Raw genomic sequence first — 23,528 nt, forward strand, 5'->3', positions numbered from 1 at the left:
TGCTGCAAAAGTGTTGCTGTGGCAGAACCAACCTGAATTACACCGGCTCAAGTACACGAGTCCTCTCTTGAGGGCTACCTCGTGCTTCAAACGGTATAATCCTTTGGCCTATCGGGTAACGTCCCGATAAACCACCAAACGCAGGATCCAACAAGGTACCTCGCACGAAGGCGAGTCCAGAGATATAAATGCCATTACACTTTACATCACAGGCAGATATATTACATATGCATATAAAAGTAACATCAGTGTCCAACGAAGGACATTATTACAAAACAGTCTAAGTTTTTAAATCTTAGCATCGGAGTTTGAAAAGCGTAAACAATGTACACGTCGTTATTACAGATGTCATGCTAGCCCTGGCACAACATCACTCGGCGGAATCTGTGTTGGCCGGGGACGGATCCCACTCCACGGACCAACCATCAGGCAGGGGGTAGGGCCACGGTGTAATGAAAGCTGGCTCATCAGGGAGATTACCTGAATTAAATCAACAAAAGCAAGGCTGAGTATACTAATACTCAGCAAGGCTTACCCGTCTCATGGTATACTTAGCCATGTATCTAGACTTATGCAGGCTTTCCAGGTTTTGGGTAGAGTTTTCAGCTGAAAAGCAACAAAGAGTAGATCCTTATTTTCAACTTTTAGCTTTCAGGTTCTAGTTGATTAACCATTCTAGGTAAGCACCTATAATTACTCAAACATGGTAGAATTTTTATTCAAACATCATCTTTGATAATCACAAAGTTGCTCTTGTTACTCTATGTGGCAAAGGGATTAAGCAGTCTCAATCTCCGTGAGAAACGGACGATTCCTGAATCGAATTTCAAAACCTTGCAAGGATAAACCTAACACACACGCTTGGAACACCAAAGGGTCGTTCCGAAGCAACCGTTTGCCTTTCATTCCGACTCGTGGATCAGATCCACCACAAGTGGCTGCAGGACCATACGCACTTCCAAAGTGCAGGACGTACGTCTGTAGCGCGACTACAAAACCTGTACTCCTGGTTGCCCAGCAACACGTATTCCTACACGTCGAACCAAGTAACCAAAAGAAGCAAATACATGTGGTGGGGGGTATGTCCACTCCTCGGGCCGATTGGTTACTAGGCTTACCGCTTACCATATTTCACAGCATGTGGCTAGTACTTTCAAACGCTTAACCACCGCTACCATACACTGCGGCCTTATCAAGTTCCACAACACAGACGGGGTATCATCTCAACCATGATACCTCATGAAACTCCCGTCCGTCATCCATATAATGATAACAGGAATGTAAACAGTACAACTCCTATATCGCGCGAGTGACAGGAAATCACTCGACTTCTACCGGTCCTATAAGCAGAGCAGCTATTCGGACTCAAGTTCTAATGTTCAATACATAGGTTCCTGGAATTATGCAACTAAGGTTTCCAAACAACTCCTAAGAACTTAATGCATAAAGATATATATAAATAGTATAGTTTGCAGTGTAATAAAGTAGGGGTTATGTCCGGGGCTTGCCTTCGCTGGTGGGGCTGGGGTTAGTCAAATTAATATCTTCCGAACCTTGGTTCGGGGCTTCAGAGAATTCCGCGACGAGATTCCCGGGGTCTTCAGAATAACCTCCTTCTAGTTCCGGGATTAGCTGATAATCTCCGTCAGCGAGAATGGTCGAGTCTACATGATGTGCAAAGGTATAAATTATGGAATGCATATACTTTTATTTTAATTCACGATATAGTTGCAATCCAATTAAAAGAACACTATATTACAACAAACAACCTAACTACCCTGTACTGGGCAGTCATTTATCGGGTATTATGTGTTTTATCTAAACCCATTAAACAACAGGGTTGATTACACTAATTATCCAACTAGTGGCATAAGGTAACAGGTTGGGGTGTGTTTCTAATGTTTATCTTAAATAACTTTAGTTACTTGTTATATTAATTATTTACATGAATCTTATGTTACTATTATATTATGGACTACATAAACTATGTCCAATTTGTTTGACACCTAATCCTTGGGTGGAAATTCTAACAAGAGGTTATACCATTAAAGAACAGTACCCTAAATATTTTCATGATTTTTGAGCATTTTAAAAGTATAAATATTAATTATACAAAGTGAATTACACCTTACTTCTAATTAAACTTGTACATTCAGAAAATAATACTTAAATACTGGGATAATTATTTTTCTTCAATTCTACATGTTAAAAGAAAATTAACACAACTGGTTTCACATTTTTATCATTTTTCTATCATTTATTATGCATTTCTTAAGCCTACAAGTAACTAAAATTAACATTTAAATTACAGCACAAAACATTCAGAAACTGAAGTTTATCCCTTAAGTAAAGTTGTAGATCTTTATCTAAGGATTCCAACAAAATTTAGTTTGCATTTTTATGAGTTTTCCTTGAATTGATATAGAATTTCAAATTTGGCAGCTTAATTTACACAAGGGGTCCTTCAGGTACTATTCATCTGAGTCTAAGGGTGTGCAGATAGCCCCCTGGACTTTTAAGTCTTCTACCCTGAGGTCCTTGGGCTGGAAACCGAAACAGAGCAGAAGGAGGACGGTCGTGTTCCGGCGACGGCGATCACCGGCGGCGAGGTCTCAGGGAAAGAAAGGGTGCAGGAGCTCACGAGGGTTCTGTTGCACCACGTGTCGAGGGCTAGGGTGGCCGGAATGATAGATCTCGACGAGAGCCCGAGGCGGCGGCGGAGAGGTCACTGTCGACGGCAGTGCTCCGGCGGTGAAGGGCGGCAGAGACCCTGCGCATGAGCTTCAGTAAGTCATGGGGAAGGTGTAGGTACCACCAATTGGAAGCATACGTGTCGGATGGAGAGCAATCGGCGAAGACAGTGGCGGCGGCGGCGGGGACGAATACCGGCGAGCTTCGGAAGGGCGATGTACTCGACTAGAGAGCCAACGGATGGGTCGTGGAGCTTCGGGGTGGTGATGTGGTGCTGGCTAAGGGGTCATGGGGGTGTGGGGAGGCTCGAGTCGTGCTGCCCACGGTGAGGCCGAAGGTGGCGACGGCGGCGCTCGTCGGAGGCGAAGCTCCGGTTGAAATTGGAGGGCAACAGTTGGTCAATGAGCACTAGTGAACTATGGGGAAGCTTGTGCAAGGGTTGATTGGGGCGGAGAAGGTCTGGTGCTGGCTGCCCACGGGCGTGCCGTGCGTGGCCGGAGCGAGAGGAGACGACGGCGGTGGAATGTGGTTCGGGCGCTCGGAAATTGGCACTGGAACTTGAGGAACAGGATGTAGGAGTCAAGTTAATGCTGTTGCGCTCGAGAGATAGGAAGCTAAGGCGCTTCGGTGAGCTTTCCACGGCGACGAGGAGGTGGCGGCCGACGGACGCTCGGTGAAGTCGTGGCGCGCGCGCGAGAGGCAGCAGGGGAGAGGAAAGAGGTCGGGTAGGGAGGAGACGACGCGTGGGCACTTGCAGGAGCTGGAGGTGGAGCTTGGGGCGCGGCGCCGGCGGTAAGCGGCGGTGGCAGGAGCAGAGCAGAGGGAAGCGGCGGTGACAGAGGAAGATGAAGTAGCAGGTGTCAGTAGGACTTGTTTGTGATTTCCAAAAAGTTCAGGGACCTCTCGGTAAACTAAAATTTCTTACTGCTACAAAGATCAAATAAGAAAATGCTCAACGTGAAAGTTGTAGAGTTTTTCAAACTCTACAATATTGCTTTAGGGCTTAGGTTCAAAAACTCAAAGTTTACAACTCTTTAAGTTAAGTTTATGAATAAAGGTAGAATTTAAATTACTTTTGTCTTTGTTCAAATAATTTGATCAAACTTTGGGTATGTGTACAAATTTTCCTGAGATGTCATGATTACTTGTGTTTTTACACATTAACCCTTAAGTAAATCTGAGTTTTGCTTTTATCTTTCAACATAGGTCCTTAGTTTCATGCAAAGTCTATTTCTCTTGGGTTTTAACTTAATATTTGTACTTTTCTTCTCTATGGTCATTTGAATTTGACATTTAATAGCATTTTTACACAATTGCACATAGGGACTTATAAAGTTCATAATTTACAAATATACCCCTAGTTCTCGGTACAATTCATATACACCATAGCATGCATACAACTCACTAATACCTAGTGTCTATATCTCTAATTACCTGAATGTTACAGTTGCTAAGATCCCTTGGTTCGTGGGTGCGATTCTGCGTTGAGCGCGCTTGGCGTTCTTTACTCGCCGGATCCTTCGGTGCATCTCGTCTTCATCTTGGGGAGCATCAGCTGTGGGCTCATCGGCTGAGACGTCCGTGAGTTGTTCATTGTCGTGCTTGGGGTCCAGCTCATCGTCCTCCGCGTTGTGAAGGGAGGCCATGCAAACTTAACGATTCGGCGAGTGATTAGCCCTAAGGCTGTACTCGAGTAGCTCTATGCTACTTTCTCCTTCTTCCACGATGGGAGAGAGGGGTCTACCCTCCTAAAAGGGGAGTTCCTGTGTGAAGGCCACAAGGTGGGATTCGTAATCGAGTAGTTCGGAGGGCTCAAAGCCTTTCCAATACACGAAACATCCTTGCGACGTTGATGTGATGGTTAAACCTAGAAGGCTGCCCAAAAATGATTTGGTGTGGCTGTCAGTTTGCGAGTGGTTTTCAAGAGCGGGGGCCGCCCGACGGGCGGTGGCTCCCTCATCTCCAAGTCCTTTTCAGAACTGACTTGAAGATGTAGTACTGCGCGGGGAGTACTCTTTGTTGGAGTCCGAGTAGGTGTCGAAAATGGGGGCCCCCCAACAAGCGGTGGCGTCCACGTCCATGATCTTGAGTAGCAGATCCAAATCCTCCTCCAAGTTGGAGAGGGATTTAGATCGTGAGGTCTTTTAAGATCGGTTTTAATCTGACCTTAATAGATCTGGTGCATCACGAGTGGAAGTCGCGTTGAAAACGGACATCTTTTCGATCTGCTGGGCCAGATCGGGAAGCAGCATATCGTCGAGGTTGTCGATGAAGTCGTCGAGATCGCTGCTTGGAGTTAATGAAGTCGCCACCAGTAGAGTTGGCTAGGTGGCTATTAAAGCCACCCGAACCATTAGCGACGTAGATCTAGAGCCGAAGATGAAGGTTGTGCCCTCATCGAGCACAGCACTGGTGAAGTTGAAGATGCCACCGAATTCTCCGGTGGATGCTCGATGAACAGCCCTATCTAGCACGCCAGCTGTCAGTGTTTTACCGCCATGCCCACCGAGGGGTACCCCCGAGGTGGTGAGTTTGTAGGTAGGGTGTCGCCGAGATTAGGAACTCGAAGGTGCAAAGGAACGTAAGGTTTTAGACAGGTTTGGGCCGTTGAGAGCGTAATACCCTACGTCCTGTGTGGTTTGAATTGCCTTTGATGATGATTATCCGTGAGGGGGTCCCTATCCACCCTTATATAGTCTGGGGGATAGGTTTACATGGAAGTTCTAGTCGGTTACAAGCTCAGGAGTCCTACCTGAGTACTTCTCGAGTAGTTTCCTACCATGTCCGACTAGTTTCACTACTGTAGGAGTAATCCTACTGCATTACGAGTAGTTACAAAAGATGTAGGGCATGGGCCATATCCCATCCCGTATCCTAGGTGAAGTGTGCCACGTGGACAGTCCCGTGTGCCCGGATCTGACAAGACCTTTGGGCATAAAGGTTGGGAGCCGAGACATAGAGATGTCACCCAACAACAAGAGTCATATGTGATATGATTAGCAAAGAGTTTCTTACCAATCTACCTATCTTTTAGCGGTGATGCTAAAGCTCACTAGTCGACTTGATAGTTGTGGGTCTTGAATCACTAAGTTTCAATGGAGGGATATTGATTTTAGTGGGAGTAGATTCTGTTAAATGTTTAATGTGATTTACTCTATCATGGATACATTTGTCTTAGTGTTTTTGCATTATTATTTTGTTGTAGATCAATGGCACCTAGCACCACCACCTCTTTTATTTTGCGTTCGATCCGTGAGAAGGATAAGTTGAATGAGACTAACTATACGGATTGGATCCGTAACCTAAAAATTGTTATTAGGGTTGAGAAAAATGAAGACATTCTTGATACTCCATTACCAGAAGAACCTACTGAAGATGCAACTGCTGCTGTCAAGAATGCTTACAAGAAAGCATGTGACAACAATCTTGAAGTGAGTTGCCTCATGCTCGCTTGCATGGAACCCGAGCTGTAGATGTAGTTTGAAACAAACCATGAGGCGCATGATATGATCGTGGTGCTTCAGGACATGTCACAGACACAGGCCAGGACAGAAAGGTTCAATGTGTCCAAGGCCTTTGTTGAGAGCAAGCTGGCACAGGGCGCAGCAGTGGGGCCGCATGTGATCAAGATGGTTGGTTACACGCAGAGGTTGGAGAAGCTGGGCTTCCTACTCGGCCAAGAGTTGGCCACTGATTTCATTCTTGCATCTTTACTGCCGGGCTATGGGAACTTCATCTCGAACTACCACATGCACGGGGCTTATGTCACACCCGGTTTTAGAAAGAAAACCGAATGCATCTCATATGTGCACCAGGATCAAGTTCCACATATATGATAGATGATACAAGTATATATCCGAAACAATATCATAACGAAAGAGAGTATCATAGTACTTTATTACAAGACCGAAAGTCTTAATCTTAAGCGAATAGATAAACATTTATAACTAGCAGTGGACTTCAACTTCACAGGTAGATGACTGCAAGACATACGTCTAGAACTCCTCAAAATCTTCAGGGAACTCCGAACAATTATCTTGTTCTGAGCAGCATTAGTTTTAATAAAGCAAGGGTGAGTACACTTATGGTTGGTACTCAGCAAGTGGAGTAAATTATATGACATGCAAGACCAAAATCAAGGGAAAGCTGACATAGTTTGACTGCGTAACCATTTTTAGTTGATCAAGTTTTATTTAGCAAGCATTAACTAAGTGTAAGTATATACCAACCCTTAAATAAATAAAAGAGATAAGATAACAATAATAAATAAAGAACATCAATTTAGATCATCTTTAAGTTCAATTATCATGTGAGGGGCCAAGCCGCTCTTAACCGTGAGCACAGCTGATATATCAGTTTTCACTCTGCAGAGGTTGTACACTTTACCCACAACTCGTGTTTCCCTTAATACCCGGGTTTGCAAGACCCTTAAACACTTCCAAGGTGAGTAGCAGGGATTTACTACGAGACCTTTATAAAGATTCCCTAACTTGCAACGGTCTGCTAAGGTTTCAGGCCGCAGTGGTTATAACCCTCCCTAATGAGGAAGACGCCTTAACCAGGATCGTATCCACGCCTCAAGAGGACCGAGCTATACCCCATCAACGCAATCCCCTCTTGCCCTTTCGGTAAAACCATTACAAGCTAAAGTTTCTAATTAAGTAGTCAAGACCAGAGCCATGTAGTATTATGGTTCCACTGTTTTCCTAGGTTGTTCTCCATGTTCCAATTAATGCAGTGATCTTAATTATCACCGTAAATATATTCCAGAACATGAGTAAACCAGTGTAGCATAATTTCAGGTTATCCAACCAAAGTTTAAGTAAAAGCAACTAGCATAGCTACAACATAAGTATAACAACCCAGGTTTAATCAAGGAAGTTCAAAAGAAACTAGGCACATCTTTAGTTTGGGATCCATCATATTCTAGACACATGCATGCATATAAAGTAAATATTTATATTTATAAAGTGATTAGGACCGGGATATGATCAAGGACCACTTACCTTCGTCAAAGAATTGCTGCTGCTCGGGAACGTCTTCAAAGCTTTGCTCTTAGGGACCCTCGAACTGCGCATCGTCCATCGTGACACACAAGTACATAAAAATAAACAAATACAATAAATAAAAAATAGTACACCAAACAATATAAACAGAGCAAAACAACGTTAGAAAGCTACTGTATATGTCGCAAGGGTCGCGTGAGCATGAGAATCGATAAAAACGGAGTTAAAATGAAGAAGTTATGGCTAAAACATGATTCCACGGGCTTATTTGTAGAATATTTGAAACTAGAAGGGCTCTGGGTAAAGAAACCGATAGCTAGAACATAATTAAACCTCGGACTAGGGTTTAGATTGCAAAACAGAGAGGCTAGAGATGGTGGGTTCTATTTTAGAAAAGGACAGGGGCTTAAACAGAAGAAAATGGATCTACTCGTGAATACTTTTGAACTGCTATGGACTGCGGGTTCATTTCTATAGAACTCAGGGGCTAAAGCGCAAAATAACATAGGGTGGGTCCCGGCCGTCAGCGAAACAAGAGGGAGGGGAGGAGGGAGCTAGTACGCGTGGGTGGGCCGTGGGCCAGTTGCTGGACTGGGCCGCGCAGTGGAGGAAGAAGGAAAGAGGGCTAGCTGGGCTGGGCCGCAAGGAGGAAAAAGAGAGAGGAAAAAGGAAAAAGGGAGTGGGCCAGGCCCAAAGAGAAAATGAGGGAGAAAAAGAATTGCATTCAAATGGATTTGAATTTAAATTTAAAATTTAAATTCAAATAGAAGATAAACAATAAAATAATGCAATGCGGCATGAAATGCACAAAACCTATATTTCCTTATGTTTCTTTTTATGGTTAAGTCAATTACTATTAATTCACGGTAAATGCTCTAAAATCAAAATAATGGAATAAAAACGTTATGGGTCCTAAAAGGAATCTAGCAAAAATTTATTTAGGTTTCTAATTTGAAAATTAGGGTGTTACAGCTTAAAAGAGCTTGAATGAGCTATGCAGCATGCTCAAGACAGCAGAAAGTGACATCAAGAAGAGCACGGGCGGCGGCCATGTGATGGCGGTGCAAAAAAAAGCCTAACTTCAAGAAGAAGGGTACTTAGTGGAAGAAGAAGGACAAGGCTAAGGTTGAGAACCCCATTTAGAACCCAGATCCTAAGGCTAAAACTGGACCACCAGCTGACACTGAGTGCTTTCACTGTCATGAAAAGGCTCATTGGAAGACGAACCGCAAGGTGCACTTGGCTTCTTTGAAGAACCGTGGAAGTAAGAGTACTTCCAAATCAGGTACCCTTACTATTTATGTTATGGATATTTTGATTGCTGATTCTTTCATCAATTCTTGGGTATTTGATACCGGATTGGTTGCTCATATTTGCAATTCGATGCAGGGGCTGACAAGAAGTAGAAGCGTGGCAAGAGGAGAAGTTGATTTCCACGTGGGCAATAATGCAAGAGTTGCTGCGTTGAGCGTCGGGACGATGCAACTCCACCTCCCATCAGGATTTATTATGGAGTTGAATAATTATAATTTTGTTCCTAGTTTGAGTCGAAACATTCTATCTCCTTCATGTTTGACGATGGATGGTTATTCGTTTGCGAATGAAAATAATGGTTGTGTGATCTCTAAGAATGATATGTCTGTGGCTTCTACGCCTATTAAGAATGGGTTGTTTGTTTTAAATCTTGATGATTCACCGATCTGTAATGTAAGTGCTAAAAGGTTTTGGCCTAATGATTTGAGTCCTACCTATATGTGGCATTGTCGTTTGGGTCATATAAGTGAGAAGCGCATGAAGAAGCTCCATTTGGATGGGCTTCTAACTTCATTTGATTTTGAATCATACGAGACATGCAAAGCTTGTTTGCTAGGCAAGATGACCAGGACACCATTCATAGGTTTTCCTGAGAGAGCATCGGACTTGCTGGAACTCATATATACAGATGTGTACGGACCAATGAGCATGACGGCTAGAGGAGGATTCCAATACTTCATAACTTTCACTGATGATTTGAGTAGATATGGCTATATCTATTTGATGAAGCATAAGTCTGAAACCTTTGACAAGTTCAAGCAATTTGAGAATGAGGTTGAAAATCAACGTGGCAAGAAAATTAAGGCCTTGCGATTTGATCGAGGAGGCAAGTATTTGAGTCATGAGTTTAGCAATCATCTGAAGAGTTGCGGAATTGTTCCACAACTCACGCCACCTGGAACACCTCAAAGAAATGGTGTGTCCGAGCGACGTAATCGAACCTTGTTGGACATGGTTCGGTCGATGATGAGCCAGTCGGACCTACCGTTATTGTTTTGGGGTTACGCTTTAGAAATAGCAGCTTTCACACTGAACAGAGTACCATCTAAATCCGTAGTTAAGACACCATATGAGATATGGACTAGGAAGACTCCCAGCTTGTCTTTTCTGAAAATTTGGGGATGTGAAGTTTTTGTCAAGCGACTTCAGTCGGACAAGCTAAATCCCAAATCGGATAAGTGCATATTTGTGGTGTATTACTTCTACAACCGATCAGAGGCCAAAGTGTTTGTTGCTCAGAACGGTGTTTTCTTAGAGAAAGAGTTTCTCAAGAAGGAGAAAAGTGGACAGAAGGTGTATCTTGAAGAGGTTCAAGATGAGCCAATCGAGCAAGATTCAACAAGTGATGCTAATGTAGCAGAACAAGTTGAGATACCCGTGGCAAGAGAAGCACCACCGCAGCCACGAAGGTCGGCAAGGCTCCGCGCGGCTCTTGAGATATTATTGTTGGACAGTGATGAGCTTGCAACATATGCAGAAGCGATGATGGACCCAGATTCTGAGAAATGGCAGAGTGCCATGAGATCTGAGATAGATTCCATGGGAGACAATCAAGTTTGGAACTTGGTTGACCCACATGATGGTGTTAAAGCCATTGAGTGCAAATGGATCTATAAGAAGAAGAAAGATATGGATGGAAATGTTCACAACTCTAAGGCTCGACTTGTCACAAAAGGGTTTAGACAAGTTCAAGGAGTTGACAACGACAAGACATCTCTCTAGTAGCGATGCTTAAATCTATTCAGACCATTCTAGCAATAGCCGCATATTTCGATTATGAGATATGGCAGATGGATGTCAAAACAACTTTCCTGAACGAAAATCTGGATGAGGACGTGTGTATGATACAGTCCGAAGGTTTTGTCAATCCGACCAATGCTGGAAAGGTATGCAAACTTCAAAAATCCATTTACGGGTTGAAGCAAGCATCTCGGAGTTGGAATATTCGTTTTGATCAAGTAGTCAAAGGGTTTGGTTTTCTTTAGAGCGAAGAAGAAGCTTGTGTTTACAAGAAGGAAAGTGGGAGCTCTGTTGTATTTCTGATCTTGTATGTAGATGACATATTGCTGATTGTGAATGATATTCCTATGCTGGAATCCATAAAGACTTCACTAAAAAATAGTTTTTCTGTGAAGGATGTAGGGAAAGCCGCATACATTCTGGGCATAAGAATCTACGGAGATAGATCAAGAAGACTTATTGGATTAAGTCAAGATACTTACATTGACAAGGTGTTGAAATGTTTCAACATGGAACAATCAAAGGAAGGGTTCTTACCTATGTCACACGGTATACATCTCAGCAAGACTCAGTGTCCTTCGACGACTGATGAGCTGGATCGCATAAGTAAGGTTCCATACGCTTCAGCAATTGGATCTATCATGTATGCGATGATAAGTACATGCCCAGATGTCTCATATGCTCTAAGTGCTACGAGCAGGTACCAGTCTGATCCAAGTGAGAGTCACTGGACAGCGGTGAAAAATATTCTTAAGTACTTCAGAAGGACTAAAGATGTATTCCTAGTCTATGGAGGTGAGAAGGAGCTCACTGTAACGGGTTACACTGATGCTAGCTTCCAAACCAACAAAGATGATTCAAAGTCATATTCAGGATTTGTGTTCACATTGAATGGTGGTGCTATAAGTTGGAAAAGTTCCAAGCAGGATATGGTAGCTGATTCTACAACGGAAGCCGAGTACATTGCAGCTTCGGAAGCCGCAAAGGAAGGGATTTGGAATCCTCATAGAGCTTGGTGTGTTTCCGAATGCGTCTAGCCCTTTGAACCTCTACTGTGACAACAATGGGGGATAGAACACGTTAAGGAGCCAAGGAATCACCAGAAGAACAAACATGTACTGCGGAAGTTTCACCTCATACGAGAGTTCATTAGACAGGGTGAGATCAAGATATGCAAGATACACACAGATTTGAATGTTGCTGATCCTTTGACAAAGCCTCTTCCACAGCCTAAGCATTAAGCGCACACAAGAGCTATGGGTATTAGATATCTTCTAGATTAGACTCTAGTGCAAGTGGGAGACCGTTAGAAATATGCTCTAGAGGTAATTATAGAGATGATCATATTTTATTGTATTCCATGATGTATTATGTGTTCATTGAATATCCAAGAAAGAAACTTGTATTGATTGGCAATTATGTGAATTGTTTGTGAGACTCTTTACTTGTATGGTTATTCTAAAGTTGTTCCTAATTGGAGTTTATGTATGAACATACATGAATATTAGACTAGCGCATGTATTTGTTGATGACTGTGTTTCACAAGTCATATGACATGGAGATGTCAAACTAATAATGTGGGTGCATGTATGACATGAGGCTGGACCGACCCAACTCGAGAAATAGAGATTTCTCATTACACAATGTGTACGCTGTGTCCTTAGACCTGAGATTGTCGCATGTACTCAAGATATGAACCGACTTGCTTAGGAGCCATCAAACGCTACTCCGTAATTGGGTAGTTATAAAGGTGGTAAGCATGCTGCGAGATATGGTCAGTCAAGATGGGATTTGCTCCTCTCTGCTTGAGAGAGATATCTCTTGGTCCCTTGAGTGATCCGATCAAGAAATGCATGGCCGTGCTAGGGTTAAGTGTTAACCAAGGATTCTAGATCATAGCATCGAGAAAGAGAGGTTAGCTTGGAGCTAGACCAAATATCGTGAGGCAAAGAGAATACCATGTATATGAGATTGCAACGGCTCGTCTGATATGATCTTTGCGCGCACATAGGAGTTGACACGTCTTACTAGAAACCACTGTCAACTATTGGTCGAGTAGGAGTACACAGGTCATGTCTGTTCATGCGTGAGCCCAAAGGGTCACACACTTAAGGGGTTGGAAGCCTAACGAGTATATGATCCGAACTAGACTGGGCTTAGGTGCACTAATGGGCCTCAGTTAGGAAGCCCATTAGTGGGCGCCTATAAAAGAAGGGGTGGGGGCGCGTGGAGGGGGAACCCTAACTCGACGCCTGCTGGCAGCCGCCTGTTCCCACGCCCGCGCCCACGGTTGCCCTCGTGTACCTAGCAGTTCGGAGTGCGACGCTTCTTCCCTGTACGTGTGCATACCTTGGAGGTGCTGCATCTGCTCCACGAGTACAAGCCGCACGTGAGGAGGTCTCGCAACTGCATTGTCGGCGACAGACTGCACTACCCCGACGCGCTACAGAAGTTCCGCACCCGCGCGTGTAGTGGTAATTCTATGATCTATAACAGCAGTTTTCCTAGTTTATGCGGCGGAAATTTTTGTTTATCGCTAGCGTAGCCCACCTCATATCCCTACACAATAGAGGATCCTATTTTCCTAAAAAGATAATAATGCGCTTCTCATGGTACCTCCACAATAACTCGTCATATTTTAATATAACTCCTTTTTCCTTAAACAAAATACCATCATGACTATTAATTGCCAAATTTCGTGATTCAAAGTCGAAGTCTCCACATTTCGCAACTACATTAAGCTACCGACTAATTACGCTCCACCCTCCCTAATAAATAACTTTGCCCCTCCTTCTACCACAACAAATACAGCCATAAAATATCATAGCTCCATTTAGATACGCAACATAATATATTACTTAAATAGTAGCGACACGACAACAGAGTACCTTAAATATGTACTAGGTGCAGCAATGGGCCGCAGATCATGACACCTATGCGAAACTAACGTAGCGACGGATTTATCCTACCTATGTTGCGTAGAAAAATTATGCATTTGCCTAAACACAATAATTACTGCTCTACGTATGAACTAAAATCTGTATCAACTACGATACTACAACACGGAATACGGGCCCTACGCGGCAAAGCCGCACGCCTTTCTAGTCTATGCTAATATGAAAAAAAGAAAATAAGGTGGACACGTACGAGCGTCCGATCTACACCGTACCGTCTACTCACAGGATCAATCAGTTAACATTAAGAGAGCCTTCCCCACACACGTCCCCTAATTAAAAATTAAAATAGCAATTCGCAGATGTTACCCTTTAGTGCGTCAAAGTAATCTAAGCTAATTTCCGGTTGACGGACCAGAACCATTGGATAAGGAATCAATGGTCCAGATTGATCGTGTGCCACTACTATATGTGCTTCTTCCACCTATGTTTCTTCAGCACACGCCTGCAATCCTTTCAGGCTTCAGCGTGCCGGTGCAGGGCCGGACCCTATATAGATGACTACTAGGTATTTCCTGAAATATAATGGTCAGTGTTTTTGCCAGAAAATCAAGCATGTAGGTATATGCATGTGTGTATTTTGTTGGGCCACATCCTATGGGTCCTGCCAGGCAATGCAGTCCATGCTCCCATTGGGCCAGGCCCATGCATCAACTCCTACTAACAGAGTCCAAGGAATTAGGGATCTATCTCTTCACATGCATATAACAGCTTCGCGGGCAGGGGGGAAGCCAGCCTGAGAGACCACCAGGATCGGCTGTACTAAATGACTGGATCAAGCCTACTTAGATTAACTATGAACAGTAATTTAGTTAAGGAATTACCTACGGAATTTCTTGGGGTCAGCTAATCCCGATGACAAGCTCTAGGTCCACCCCTGTTCGCAGGTAAGTGAACATCAACAAGTGTCCATGATGGAGAGCCAGCGGAGAACAACGCGGACGGTGGGACGACGTCGATCGAGCCGCCGCCCGGCCACGGCGATGGCCTTTGTCTCGATCGGCAGGGTGGAACGGGGAGCAGGGGCCGCGCAGGTGGTGCATCGTAATTTAGTTATTGATTAATAGTTGCTTCGTTTTTATTTACATATCATATTAGATTTATGCTAAATTTAATTTGGCTAATTTTGATTAAGCCTATAGAAAAATATAGCAACAACCATACTATGCAACATAGACACTATCAACATATATTTTATAGTGGATTATTCAATTAAAAAGATTGGCATTGTAAGTGTTATTATTTTTATATAAATTTAATCAAAGTTGATAAAATTTGACGCACTAATGCGATGTATAAATAAAAATAAAGGGGTATGTTTAGTAATGGACCGAATAACTTTATTTTGAAAAATATTTTTAAAAATATTATTTGATATATTATTAGCCGAGACTGTTCAGTTACTGTCCTATTTTTTTGAAATTCTGGGTGCTTTTGAACTATTGACTTTTGGGGTGTTCAAAAATCAAATACCACCAAAAGTCAGAAGGTGAAAAGCACAGCAGAAGGAGCCCATACTTTTTCACTATTACTTCGGGTTAACATCTTTGGTACATCAATTTCAGAGTGTGCCTCTCAAAACATGTTAACTGTTAATCCTAACGTCTTGTCCTCACACATATATTCCATCCCGCACGTAATTACAGTTTCGGGATCGTGTTTCGCGAGTCCACTCTGGCATTAGTGATGCTTAAATGCTGGTGGGCCTCGTACTATATCAAAATTAGCAATTAAATAAAGAGAAAGGATGATAAGAGCAATTCCAACCCACAGTGTCTATGAGTAGTATCTATATTATCATGTCATTAAGACACCACCTCTAGAAACTACACTATATAACCCATGATATCTTGGTGCGGCTTTATATTAAACTCACTCTCTTCTCAACCTATTATATTTGTTCTCCATTTATTACAAAGACACCACATCACTTCCAATGCACAACTTGATATTGTCTGGTTCTCGTATTGACACTGGATCATGCATGAAACCCGATTTCTTCCTCTCTTCACTCTCTCTCATTTATTATGGTACCATATAAGCTAAAAATTATATGTGTCAATATAATTAATGCGATGGAAACCATCCTACAGAGGGTTGGAGATGTCATAAGGCGAACAAATACGAAAGACTAAGAGTGTACTGCACAATGCCCCTTTAGCTTTGGTAGCACGGAGCCTATAGGCTTTATTTAAAGAAGCCACGCACAAAACTGACAATAATGAAGCTAAGATGCCCCCTTCTTTAGATAAAGAAAAAAGATTGAAGAAACCAGATTCTGTTCCCCCATTATCTTGAAAAAGAAAAGGTCCGTAAGATGCCACTTGTCTATACCGGCAGCATCTTGGAGTTAGCCATGCAAGCAATGGCTCATGCGACCGGATGAATCACCTCTATCTGATGATGATGGGGTCCGGCCGGCTTCCTTCCTGTAGAAGTAGAACGTGGGTGCAACCACAGGCTAGAATAGGATTCATCAGCAAAGTAGAGCGCTAGCTCCGAATGGGCCTCGTTTGGGGTCGCAGATCGACTAAGATGTGTACATGCTGTGAGGAAGAAAGGATAACGGAGATTCCGCCTTTGCTGATGCTACCGATTCCACCAATAATCGCAGATCAAAGCAAAGGCTGAAAGGAAGTAGTCCTGCCGGGCTTGTTTTTGATGGACAAGAAACAAGGCAACTTTAATTTGCTTTACATATGCATTTTATGTGAACCACGTTGCGACAGCTCATTAATAATAATCTATAGCTCCGATCACGCAACGAATTAGATACTGAAGCTACCGCTACTAGAAAAATAGTTCCAGGTGACACAAGCCTTTCATCTCTAGTGACGGACATTATTCTTACGGACCGCCACGTAAATGGTGTGGTGGAAAACCTCCGCTAGAAATGGAGTCATTTCTACTGGGGATTCTCTTAACGAACCGTCGCTAGGGATGGAGTCACAGTCAACTCCCCAATACTATATTTTTTTATAAAAGTTTAATGTAACCTTGTGTAACACCCTAAATTTTGAAATTAGAAGCTTAATTAAATTTTGCTAGAATTCTCTTAGGATCGTAAGGTTTTTATCTTCTCATTTTGATTTTAGAGAATTTATCATGAAATAATAGCAATTTAATAAACTATAAAAAGAAATATAAGGAACTATAGGATTTGTGCATTTCATGCCCCATGCATTATTTTATTTTTTGTTTTTCATTTAAATTTAAATCTCAAATTCAAATTCAAATGCCTTTGAAAAGCATTTCTTTTTCCCTCTCTTTTCCTAGTTAGGCCGGCCCACCCTTCTTTTTCTTTTTCTCTCTTTCTTTTTCTCCTTGCGGCCCAGCCCAACCGGCTCTCTCTTCTCTCCCGCACGGCCCAACCCAGGCGGCCTTTCTTTCCCCCTCTCCTACCGCGCGCGGTCCAACTCCTCCCCCCTGGCCCAATCCGCCCGCGCGCCGGCCCTTCTTTCTCCTCTCCTCTTTCTTCTGCTGACGGCCGGGGCCCAGGGTCGTCCCCGACCTCGAGCCAGACTCGGGCTCGAGGCCGAGTCCACCCCGGTGCTGCCTCGCCCGCGCGCCACCTTAGGCCTGCACGCCCGACGTCCGGCCGCCCCTATTTAAGGCCTTGACCCATGCCCTAACTATCCCCAAGCCGCAGCCGCCGCCTCCTGCCGTAAAGCCCTAGCACTCCGAGCTCCGCCGCCGCACGCCATTGACGAGCCTCGGCCGCACGTCGTGCCGCCGCTCCGCCGTTCCTTCTCCTCCGTCAGCCACCGCAGGAGCAATGCAGTGGGGTAAGGGTACCCGCACGCCGCCTCTCTCCCTCTCCCTTGCTTCCCTCGTGCCCGCGCGACCTCGCTGTGTACCTGAGCCGCCGCTCACCGTCGCGCCGTCGCCCTGACCGTTACCGCCGCCCCCAGAGCCTTTAGATCGATTCCCAGTGATGCCCGCTTGCTCCCAATGCAATCCCAGCTCGAAATCGAGGCCGGGAGCGCGTTTACGCCTCCCAACCCTAAACCCTAAACCCTAAACCCTAAACCCTAATCCCCAGCAATGCGCCGCCTCCCCGCGCCCCCAACCATCCCACGCCGTTAGATCTAGATCCAACAGGTTAGATTAGATCTAAACCGAGTCAATAGATCCAGATACCGGTCAACCCATGGTCATTTTGCGTTTTAGCCCTTGAGTTTTGTAGAAATCAACCTGCAGTCCACGGTAGTTCAAAAGTATTCACGAATAGATCCTTTATCTTCTATTTAGGCCCCTATCTTTTCAAAAATAGAACCCGCAGTTCTAGATCCTTCTGTTTTACAATCTAACCCCTAGAACTAAGGTTTAATTATGATCTAGCCCTCAGTTTCTTCGGTCAGAGCCCTTTTAGTTTCAAATCCTCTACAAATAAGCCCCTAGAATCATGTTTTAGCCCTAATTTCTCCGTTTTAACTCCGTTTTTATCGATTCTTGCGCTCACGCGATCCTTACGACATATGTAGTAGCTTTATTACATTATTTTGCTTTATTTATATTGATTGGTGTACTGTTTCTTATTTATTATATTTGTTTGTTTGTATGTACTTGTGTGATTACGATAGACGGTACGCAGTTCGAGGGTCCGCAAGAGCCAAGCTTTGAAGACGTTCCCAAGCAGCAGCAGTGCTTTGACGAAGGCAAGTGGTCCTTGATCATACTCCGGTCCTAATAACTTTATAAATACACACATTTACTTTATATGCATGCATGAGTCTAGAATATGATGGATCCCATTTAAGGATGTGCCTAGTTTCTGGTGAATTTCCTAGATAAAACCTGGGTTATTATTTATGTTGTAGCTACCCTACTTGCTTTTACTTAGATGATGGTTGGATAATCTGGAGATCATGTTACACTGGTATACACATGTTATGGAATATTTTAATGATGATGATTGAGATCATTGTATTAATTAAAACATGAAGGACCACCCAGGAAAACAATACAACCACAATACTACGTGGCTCTGGTCTTGGCTAATTAATTAGAAATTTTAGCTTATGATAATCTTACCGGAAGAGCAAGAGGGGTTGCATCATCGGGGTATAGCTCGGTCCTCTTGAGGCATATTGATATATGTGGTCCTTGACTAAGGCATTATCTCATTAGGAAGGGTTATGACCGCTTTGACTTGAAATCTTAGTGGATTGTTATAAGTTAGGAAATCTTTGTAAAGGCCTCGTAGTGAATCCCTTCCACTCACCTAGGAAGTGTTTAAGGGCCTTGCAAACCCGGGCATCAAGGGAAACACGAATTATGGGTAAAGTGTACAACCTCTACAGAGTGAAAACTGATATATCAGCCGTGCTCACGGTTAAGAGCAACTTCGACACTCACATGATGATTAAACTTTAAGATGACATAAAGCGATGTTCTTTGTTTATTTATGATGATGCTTATCTATCACTGATATATGTTTAAGGAATTGGTATATACTTATACTTAGTTAAGCTTGCTTAATAAAATTTGATCAACTAAAATTGCTTATCGCAGTCAAATCATGTCAGCTTTTCCTTGAATATAGCCTTGCATGTCATATAATTTACTCCACTTGCTGAGTACCAACCATAAGTGTACTCACACTTGCTTTATTAAAAATAATGCTGCTCAACACAAGATAATTGTACGGAGTTCTCTGAAGATCTCGAAGAGTACTAGGCGTATGTCTCCAGTCATCTACCTATAAAGTCGAAGCTGCTGCTAGTTATCAACGTTTATTTAATCGTTTAAGATTAAGACTGTCGGTTATGTAATAAAGCACTATTATACACTATTCGTTAATGTATTGTTTCGGATATTCACATATGACGTCTACTGTATGTGCGGAACTTGATCCTGGCGCATATATGGGATGCACTCGGTTACCTTTTCTAAATCGGGTGTGACACCTTGATTTAGTAAGTTTGTTCGTAGAGATAATTAAATTATATTTTTATGCAATAATATTCTTTTTTGAGAAGTCAAATTTATTTCTACCTCTTCGCATTCGAACTACGTGTGGTGTGAAAAATAATCTTTGAATTGCAAACAAACATATATGGAAGTACATGCATACATCTTAATACCACATGCAATTTGGAAGGAAAAGATTCAAGAAATTGTATACTTTACACTCTAGTTTTATTAGTCACTTTATAGTTTCTTAAATTCAATAATACCCACATTTTTTGAAAAGATTTTGAAATATGGCAAGGGACCAAAACACAATCATATAATATTCAAAAAAAGTATCATCAAATTAAAGCCCGCCATATATGCACTTGTATCGAGAGCGGAGGCCCTTGGCATCCTGGTTGCCTAGAATCCTTGAACTTGATTAGAAATTGGGATATGCACACGACGTGCACAAGGCTGTGCACATAACGTGTTTATGTAATATTTGCTATGATATATGTGTGTTGCCTGTGATAACTTTGTTGTGATGATACATGATGATATTGCTGCCTGTGATGTTTGGTTTCGCCCAGCACCATGACCGGCAAACATGGATGTCTGCATCTGCTGGCTGCAGCAGCAGCCCGGGTACTGAGAATTAATCTAGTGTAGATGGAGGATGATGACCTTGGAGCAGCATAGCAGATCTATGGAGCTGTGGTGGGCGACAAGAAGCACCAGTTGAGCAAGAGGGCCGTGCCTAGCCAGCTGAAGGAGTATCATAGGGATAAAACTTATTTCTCATCCTATGAAACTTCCTCTCCTCTCTCCTCATAATTATCATACCATATCACAAATTTGCTGATGTGGAATATATTATTTAGTATTTATGAAACTCTTATGAAATCTTTCATTGAGACTGGGCTTATAATAACGCTTTTCTTGTTATTTTAAATATGGTGTCCGAATGTAATGCATGAAAATGGAAAAAGTGTTCTAGCTTAATTCTTATTTCGAATGCAGTAACAAGCGAATCCAATACCAGGTAGGTAGGATTCTTTAAGGTATGGAGGGGAGAGAGGGGGAAGTGAGAGAAACAAGTCGTATCCTACCATCTGTACGAGTTTTAGTCTATTGTCATGCGACTAGTAACATGTCTCTATCCGTGCACAAACTAAAAGTTTATAAAGCTACCACGGGACAACTTAAAAGACAAATTATTATAGGGGCTGTTTATATTGTTGTGTCAACATTACGTATCAACACATGAGACCGCAACGCGCATGTACTTTGTCCAAAATATGTATGTATTTCCTTTTTGGACTTCCCCAGACAATAGCTCTTAAGCTTCACTTCACACGTATAATAAGAAGCTTAAGATAGACCACGCAAATACATGTACACGAGTTTACTGGGCTTATTCAAAACGCGACCATACAATGGCCCAAAACGACGGTAGGTAAATATATAGCATATATAGGTAGCAAGGTAGGTATGTAGGTAGGTTTGTTGTGAGGATTGGTAGCAGGCAGATCCATGGTGAATTGGTGCCCTCAGCAGGCGGCACCGCGGAACCCCATGGTGGCGCCGGCGACATTGTACAGCACCTCGAACGTCTGCAGCTGGACGTTGCCGATGACCCCCATCGCCCGGTCGTCGCTGCCGGGGGCGAAGGCGAGGCAGTCGGAGAAGAGGATCCCCGACGGGTCGAGCTCCACGGCGGCGCTGTGGTCGAACACCAGCGTGATCTTCGGCAGCGTGACGCGGCGGACGCCCCTGAAGTCGTAGCAGGTGTCGAGCTGGTTCTTGGGCGGCGCCGCGCGGTACATCCCCATCCTGGCCCGGAAGGCGGCGCGCAGCGCGCTGTACGCCGTCGGCGGGAGGCGCGTGATCACCGTCCGGGAGTCCACGACGGAGCCGGGCGCGAACACCGCCGGCGGCACGGAGAGGGTCTGACCGGCGACGACGATGGCCTGGAGGCGGACGAGGTACAGCATCGGCGCCTGCCTGATGCTGAACATGGGCGTCAGGACGTACCGGGAGGAGGCGACCCTGGGCACGCCGAGGACGAAGAAGCCGCTGTAGCTCGCCGTCCGCGGGAGGCAGTAGGAGAAGACGCCGCCGTAGGTGAGCCTGGTCTGCGACACAAGCGACTGCGCGCCGCGGCCGAGCGCCATGATCCCGGCGGTGTCGTTGGGGAAGTGGCCCTGCACGGCGTGACTGCACCCGAACTGGAACCCGCCGATCACCGACGTGGGGTTCAGCCGCAGCACGTCGGAGATGTAGGTGCCCATGGTGGACCGCCCGTCGGGGTACTGGACGCGGTACTGGCACTGCCGGGACCCGGGGGCGCAGCCGTTGCCGTAGGGGCCGAGCTGCCGGCAGATGGGCGAGCCGCAGGCGAACGGCGCGTACGTCGACGACTGGGAGGGGTCGTAGAGGATGTCCGTCTGGGGGTGGCACTGCGGCATGGGGCAGGGGGCGCACTGGACCCACGCCACGTCGCTGGCGGTGTCGAGCACCATCGTCTGCTTCACGCCCGGCAGCCGCTGCCCGCCGCTGCCGCCGGCCGCCGGTTCGAAGATGGTCACCGCCTCGGAGCCCTAGTTGCATTGCATGATTGCATCATCATCAAACAGTAGCTAAGTCATCAGCCACGGGACGGTACGATCGACATATATTAATGAAAACACAAGATCTGCATATATATACATATACATATACATATATATATGTATGTATGTATGTATGTATGTATGTAAGTAAATATTAATGTGTTCTTGCCTTTGACGTGGGGTTACTGGCTGCGCCAACGTTTGGTGCAATGTTGGGAGCGTGCTCCGACTGTCCGGAATCGACTTTCGATTCCGGCAGGCTGCTGCCGTCGTCTGCCTGGGGAGCGCTGCCGGCGAGCTTCCTCTGGATGTAGCCCACGCGGTGCTGGTCCTGCAGCAGCACGTCGGCCGGCGCCGGCGACCAACTTCCCGCCGCCACCGAGCACGGGCCATAGGAGTGGCTCAGCGGCACCCAGCTGCTGGCGGTAAGGTTCGCCGGCGCATCCACTGCAGCAAGCAGCACAAGTTATCTGGCCACACCATTCTCGTATCATCGTATGCGTGCAGTATGGATTATACTAACAAACAATTTGCACGTGTGGACACATGACAATCACATACCCCTGAGCCCTTGACACACCGGCTTCGGCTTCAGCCAGCTCGTGGCCACGACGACGTAGTCGGCCGCGGCCTCGTCCGCCGCCGTTCCGCCGGAGAGAGAGGCGGCGGAGCTGCTATACAGACACAAGAGGCCGAGAGGAATAAGAAGCCAGACCGCTGGTGGAGCCATTGCTGACCTGGCCTAGCTGCTTCCCCAAACAGTGGAGTGGTGGCCGGTCGACCGATGCTTGGTGACGCTGCCAAGAAGCAGTATATATAGGCGAGCGATCGAGCAGGCTCAGCTCACAAGCTACAATGATTGTTGGACAAGACATACTGGCGCGGAACTTCTGCTTTGTCAATCGGCGAAAAGCTGATTATTGATCTTCACGTAATGAATTAGATGCTGAAAGTTGAAACCGTAGCAATTACGAGCACAAGTGATGAAATAAGGATGTTGTATTTTGACGCACGAAGTACCTCGTGTCCATGCATTTTGTAAACACCTCCACTAGCACGGAAAAGACCTTTCATCGACCCCTTAGTCCCGGCCGGGGTTGGATCCGAGACTAATGAAAGTATTAGTCCCGGATCCAACGGGCTAGAAGGACGGGGGACCTTTAGTCCCGGTTGAAGAGTTACTTTTTAATTCCGGTTGTAGGCTTCAATCGGGACTAAAGCTTTTTTCACGAGTCAATTTAAAAGAAAAGCATCTCTAGAATCACATGTGTTCTGTATACGTGGGGTGGTAAGAAAACTATATGCGAGGCAGG

General features: G+C 44.7%; 1 protein-coding gene across 1 annotated transcript; it reads right to left on the reverse strand.

Annotated features, from left to right (window-relative positions):
- Positions 1-20,886: 20,886 nt before the first annotated feature.
- On the reverse strand, positions 20,887-23,019 carry LOC112886988 (aspartyl protease family protein At5g10770-like). The gene is made up of 3 exons (XM_025953050.1): positions 22,777-23,019; positions 22,385-22,662; positions 20,887-22,203 (listed from the first exon to the last, which is right to left on the reverse strand). The coding sequence occupies exons 1-3, from the start codon at positions 22,943-22,945 to the stop codon at positions 21,154-21,156; spliced, it is 1,497 nt and encodes a 498-aa protein (XP_025808835.1). The 5' UTR covers positions 22,946-23,019; the 3' UTR covers positions 20,887-21,153.
- Between the last annotated feature and the right edge of the window lie 509 nt (positions 23,020-23,528).

Source organism: Panicum hallii, chromosome 3 (genome assembly GCF_002211085.1).
Source record: "Panicum hallii strain FIL2 chromosome 3, PHallii_v3.1, whole genome shotgun sequence".
Lineage (NCBI taxonomy): Eukaryota > Viridiplantae > Streptophyta > Magnoliopsida > Poales > Poaceae > Panicum > Panicum hallii.